This window comes from Vigna unguiculata, chromosome 3 (genome assembly GCF_004118075.2).
Source record: "Vigna unguiculata cultivar IT97K-499-35 chromosome 3, ASM411807v1, whole genome shotgun sequence".
NCBI classification, from domain to species: Eukaryota; Viridiplantae; Streptophyta; class Magnoliopsida; order Fabales; family Fabaceae; genus Vigna; species Vigna unguiculata.
The window spans coordinates 49,613,700-49,619,366 of NC_040281.1; the positions used below are offsets into that span (position 1 = coordinate 49,613,700).

The following is a 5,667-nucleotide window of genomic DNA, read 5'->3' on the forward strand; positions in this document are numbered from 1 at the left end:
ATTCAACTAAGAACAAGACAAAGACAATGAAGAATCATTGCATTAGGAAATTGTAGTCTTGAACCCCACCTATGCATGTGAATGTCCCCGACATGGATCTGTGAGTCCGAACCTCCACCTGGGGCCCATCCCATCCACCTCATCCAGTCCTCAACAATTCATATGGTTCATGTCACAGACATTCTGAAAAAATAGTTTTTTCAAATAATAAGAAACCAAAATCTTATAAAATTATACATTTTTCTGCTAAAAAAATTATTTTATTAGTCTTCGAATCTGTGTTTGACATCCCTATCAGTGCTGGTTTTCTCCAGACTCTGGGATCCGAGTCCTATAAAATGTGCTAATGTGAGGAAAAGCCTCTCTCATCCCATTCACTTTTGAACCCACCTATCTACCTTCTGCACACACTTCCAACCCAATCCAATCCCCACACACATGCATGCTGTCTCTGCCTACAACTCATAACACACCACCCCCAATTACTCATTCTCTCTTTCTCTCTTTTCTCTCTTTCATTCACAACCACTTCCTCTGCCCCTCATCTTTTCTTTCTCACCATGGAACATCATAAACCATTGTTACCTACTTCCTCTCACGCCGCTCCAACCCCAACCACTCGCAAGGACCTTCTTCTCGTCGTTTTCGGCTTGCTCTTCCTCTCTTCCCTCGTCGCTTATGGGGGTTACAGGGCCTCCAACGTGCCTCATGCTCACGTTTCATCGCCTGCATCCAACCATCAACAAGAACACCAAAGTCCCACATCGCTGCCTTCTTCTAAATGGTACCCTGTTTCAAGGGGTGTTTCTTCCGGCGTGTCGGAGAAGTCATTGAACTTGTTATTCGCCGGTGAAGGAGGAGCTTCCGAAGCATTTCCTTGGGACAATAGCATGCTGTCTTGGCAGAGAACTTCTTTTCATTTCCAGCCAGAGAAAAACTGGATGAACGGTAATTCTTTTCGTTTTCTTGTTTCGTTTCTTACCCCAACTAAAATTCTTTGATTCGAAATCAACACGTTTTTATTGTCTTCAATTTCTACCTAACCAATATCCAGGTCACACTTTATTTGATTTTATTAAGATGGAACGTTTTGATTATGTGTGATATTGGATTAGCCTGAATAGTTTTCTCGTATCGTGTAATAAATTTTCTTTACGATTGAAACCTCTGTTTTGTTTTTTGTTATTCACTTTTTAGAGATGTCATTTTGTAGTTAAACGAAAAGGGAATATCGATTAGGATTCCGTGGGTTTTCTACTTGGAAAAAGAGCCCTATCAAAAGTGATAAGGACAATAATTAATCAAGGTTTAGCCAATAAAAAATCATCTTTTTTTTTCTTTTACAAAAAAGTGTTTTTGATGGGGTCAAATCCCGTTTTGTCGGAGTGTTTTTTTGAATTAAAAAATTGTGAATACTGGTGGATGTTTCTACGTAATTGTATTTTATCTCAAGCTAACTACTGTCTCTGTTATTTTTTTTTTTGTTTGATGACTGTGGCTTGGACTGATGGGGGAACCTGATTTGCTCTGCTTCAGATCCGAATGGTAAGAAACTCCTCTCCCTTGCAAAGTTTGCGTAATTCGGTTTAATTCGTTGCTAATTTTTTTCTTCTGATTTGAGTATTTCGCGTTGAATTGCCACCATTTTTCTTAATAAAGAATTGTCTCCTTCAACGCACTGATTGATAGCAGCCAAATAAATACTGGGACCGAGTTAAAGTTTAGCGGGGTCTGGGAGTTCAATTGGATTTTGGCATCTATTATTATGGTTTAGCAAGTCTCACAAAATTATCCATTACTACTAATCTAGAAGCAAATAACTTTTTCCACGACACAACGTGGGAAATTGGATTACCAGAGGGCCCACATAAAGTTGAATATATGACAACGAGTTAAATAATATGAAATAAAATAAGATGACGTAAAATACACTTGAAATTTATAAAAGAATTGGAAATAAAATCAAGTCATTAGTTTAAAATATTTATAATAAAATAAATAAATAAAACCTCGTATCTTTTATTTTAGGAGAAGTAAAAGTATATTTAAAAAACAAAACAAATATAATTTGACTTCGATTTATTTTATTCCTTCCCTGAATCCAAAGATGTCTTGTTTATGCATCTCAGGTCCTATGTACTACAAGGGATGGTATCACTTTTTCTACCAATACAATCCGAACGGTGCAGTTTGGGGTGACATAGTTTGGGGACACGCGGTGTCAAGGGACATGATCCATTGGCTTCACCTTCCATTAGCAATGGTGGCTGATCAATGGTATGACAAACAAGGCGTGTGGACAGGCTCAGCCACCATCTTACCAAATGGTGAAATCATCATGTTATACACAGGTTCCACCAACGAGTCAGTGCAAGTTCAAAACCTTGCATACCCTGCTGACCCCTCTGACCCTCTGCTTCTGGATTGGATCAAACACCCCGAGAACCCAGTTTTGGTCCCACCACCAGGAATTGGTGCCAAGGACTTTCGTGACCCTACAACTGCATGGCTCACCTCTGAAGGAAAGTGGCGCATAACCATAGGATCCAAGCTTAATAAAACTGGCGTTGCTTTGGTTTATGACACTGAGGATTTCAAGACCTATGAGCTTAAGGAGGGGTTGCTTCGAGCTGTCCCTGGCACTGGCATGTGGGAGTGTGTGGACTTCTTCCCTGTGTCCAAGAAAAATGGAAATGGATTGGATACCTCTGTTAATGGGGCTGAGGTCAAGCATGTCATGAAGGTCAGCCTGGATGATGATAGACATGATTACTACGCCATTGGGACTTACGATGAAAACAAAGTTTTGTTCACACCAGATGATGTTAAGAATGATGTTGGAGTTGGTTTAAGGTATGACTATGGAATATTCTATGCATCCAAGACATTTTATGATCAGCACAAGGATAGGAGAATTTTGTGGGGTTGGATTGGAGAATCTGACAGTGAATATGCAGATGTCACCAAAGGTTGGGCTTCAGTTCAGGTACATTTATATATGATATAAAAGTTTAATTTTTTATATAATACACACCTAAGAATTTCATCAATATAATAAAACCATAACTATGTCTTTTAGGATAAATATTGTAAAAATGAGTTAACTTATGATAGATGATGTGTTTTCTGACTTTATAATTAGTTGGTAATGGCATTGTTAAATTTTGATTGTACAGAGTATTCCAAGAACTGTGAGTCTTGATACGAAGACTGGCAGCAACTTACTTCAGTGGCCTGTTGCTGAGGTGGAGAGTTTGAGATTGAGAAGTGATGAATTCAAAAGTTTGAAGGCTAAACCAGGGTCAGTGGTGTCACTAGATGTTGAAACAGCCACACAGGTTTGTGTTCATGATATACATATAAAAAGTTTCTAAAGCTGTCAAATTTTTAGCTATACATGAACAAAGGTGAATCTGAATTAAGAGACATTGTTTGTACCAATGCAACAGTTGGACGTTGTTGCGGAGTTTGAGATAGACAAGGAATCCCTAGAGAAAACAGGTGAATCCAATGAGGAGTTCACATGCAGCAGCAGTGGTGGAGCTGCACAACGTGGTGCCTTGGGACCTTTTGGTCTTCTGGTTTTGGCTGATCAGGGGCTTTCTGAGTATACTCCGGTGTATTTCTATGTCATTAAAGGAAGAAATGGAAATCTTAGGACTTCATTTTGCTCTGATCAATCAAGGTATTGGACTACTATTTGTTAATTCTGAACTTGAAAGTTATCCAATATTCTGAGATAGAGAAAGAAAATAACTTTGCACTAGATTTTCATAAATTCAATATTGAAGAATCTGGTACGTTGTCTTGGTAGGTCTTCTCAGGCAAATGATGTTCGCAAGCAAATACTTGGGAGCGTTGTTCCAGTACTTAAAGGCGAAAAGTTTTCCTTACGGATGCTGGTAATTGAGTTGTTCCTTTAAGTTTTCTATTGTTTTCTTGCTCAAGAAAACACATATCTTGCGCATGTTAACCAGATTAACTAATGAATGTTCATTTTAGGTGGACCATTCTATTGTTGAAAGCTTTGCTCAAGGTGGAAGAACGTGTGTGACATCTAGGGTTTATCCAACAAAGGCAATCTATGGAGCTGCTAGAATATTCTTGTTCAACAATGCTACTGAGGCCACTGTGACAGCCTCACTCAAAGTTTGGCAAATGAATTCTGCGTTTATACGGCCATTCCCATTCGACCCAGATCAGAAGAGCTAAAGTTAATTAAAATTGAAGATGAAAGATTTATAGTCACGAAGGATTGGAGAACATGGCAATATGTGCTTATCAACAACTGTAATGACCTTCCCTTAAACCCAGATAAAGTGATGGGTTCTTGTTCAACGTCCATTCTTTCATTTTTGCCCAATTATATTGATCAGATGTTTCTCAATGAAATATAATTTTAATGTTCTTCGATTCTCTGTAAAATCTTTTTCACCTTTTTTTTATGAGTTTTGAGTCCAGGTATAATAAAAATTATTTATTGTATTTTGTTAAAGGTAAAATTATACTTCTGGACATTCACCTTATTCTTTTTTTATTTAGTTTGGCTTTTATTTTCTTAACTTTTTATCTGGTGAATTCGATTAATGTCATCCTTCTTTTCCTTTAAAACTAACATCGTTAGTAACTTTAATTCATTCACAGTCCAAAACGGTAATAAAAGAATATATAGCTGACTATTTCTCATCTAGAATATTTAATTAATAATTGAAGGTGTATTATAAAAATTATTCTTTATCTAGAATATCTTCTTGAGCCTTGTGCTATGTTCGCTTGAAAAGATTCTCCATTTGAAAGGAAAAGAGAAGATAAATTAATAGATTATTTGAACGTTCGTTTGAGTTGAATTGAGGACGAGTGAAAGTACTAATTTGCGGGATGCATCAATTTTGTAATTTTGTGTGTTATGAACAGATTTGAGGGGTTATCGGAGGAAAGATCATTTTATCTTGGATCACATAAATGTATGTAGCAATCTGGTGAAGTTGGAGAGTAAGAGGATCGATCAGTGGATCTGTAAACTGAATGCAAAAGTATCTAAATTTGACATAATGATAATATCGTTAGAGCATTGTTGGTCCTCTGATCTTCCTTTTGTAGAACACCTGTATTTTTTTATAGATTTTCTCTCCTGATACTGATGGGGATAGAGAGAACAAATCAGGAATAAAAACTTATGTGTTTTTAGAAGGGGATCATGACCCTTTAAATAACCTAATTAGGTTAATTACTTTAAGATTTAGTATTCCTAATTTGGTCCCTCATCAAATTATAAATTACTTTATGGTCTCTACACTATTATTATTTTCATGACGTATGTCTTTAGCCAAAACATTAATTTAGTTATGTCACTTAATTATTTGGCTTAATAAATATGGCTCTAACACATTAAAATATGTATCATATATATTTATGACCCAAAATTACCTACATACAACTGATTCCAACATGGTATATCAAATTCCTTGTTATTTGGAACATGATCTAGAGATCTAGATGAAAAAAATTAAATTATTTTATTAATTGCTTTGTAACATTTTTTACAAATGGAATACGAAAAAATTAAATTATTTTATTAATTTCTATAATTTATTTCTTTCAATTGTAGTAGTAAAAAAATTTTTAAAAAAAATTATAATTCCTACAAATACTAATTTATACTATTTA

At 35.9% G+C, this 5,667-nt stretch overlaps 1 protein-coding gene across 1 annotated transcript; it reads left to right on the forward strand.

The window, feature by feature from the left end:
- The first annotated feature begins 355 nt into the window (after nucleotides 1–355).
- On the forward strand, nucleotides 356–4,521 carry LOC114178394 (acid beta-fructofuranosidase). The gene is made up of 7 exons (XM_028064258.1): nucleotides 356–948; nucleotides 1,537–1,545; nucleotides 2,130–2,986; nucleotides 3,177–3,338; nucleotides 3,450–3,685; nucleotides 3,815–3,902; nucleotides 4,003–4,521. The coding sequence occupies exons 1-7, from the start codon at nucleotides 561–563 to the stop codon at nucleotides 4,210–4,212; spliced, it is 1,950 nt and encodes a 649-aa protein (XP_027920059.1). The 5' UTR covers nucleotides 356–560; the 3' UTR covers nucleotides 4,213–4,521.
- Nucleotides 4,522–5,667: the final 1,146 nt, after the last annotated feature.

What these genes read in the sequence shown, in the direction of transcription:
- LOC114178394 (XM_028064258.1), top strand. Translation starts at nt 561, where the DNA reads ATGGAACATCATAAACCATTGTTACCTACTTCCTCTCACGCCGCTCCA. An exon ending in AAGGTTGGGCTTCAGTTCAG is followed by an intron (nt 2,987 to 3,176) that starts GTACATTTATAT and finishes TTGATTGTACAG; the next exon opens with AGTATTCCAAGAACTGTGAG. An exon ending in AGTTTTCCTTACGGATGCTG is followed by an intron (nt 3,903 to 4,002) that starts GTAATTGAGTTG and finishes TGTTCATTTTAG; the next exon opens with GTGGACCATTCTATTGTTGA.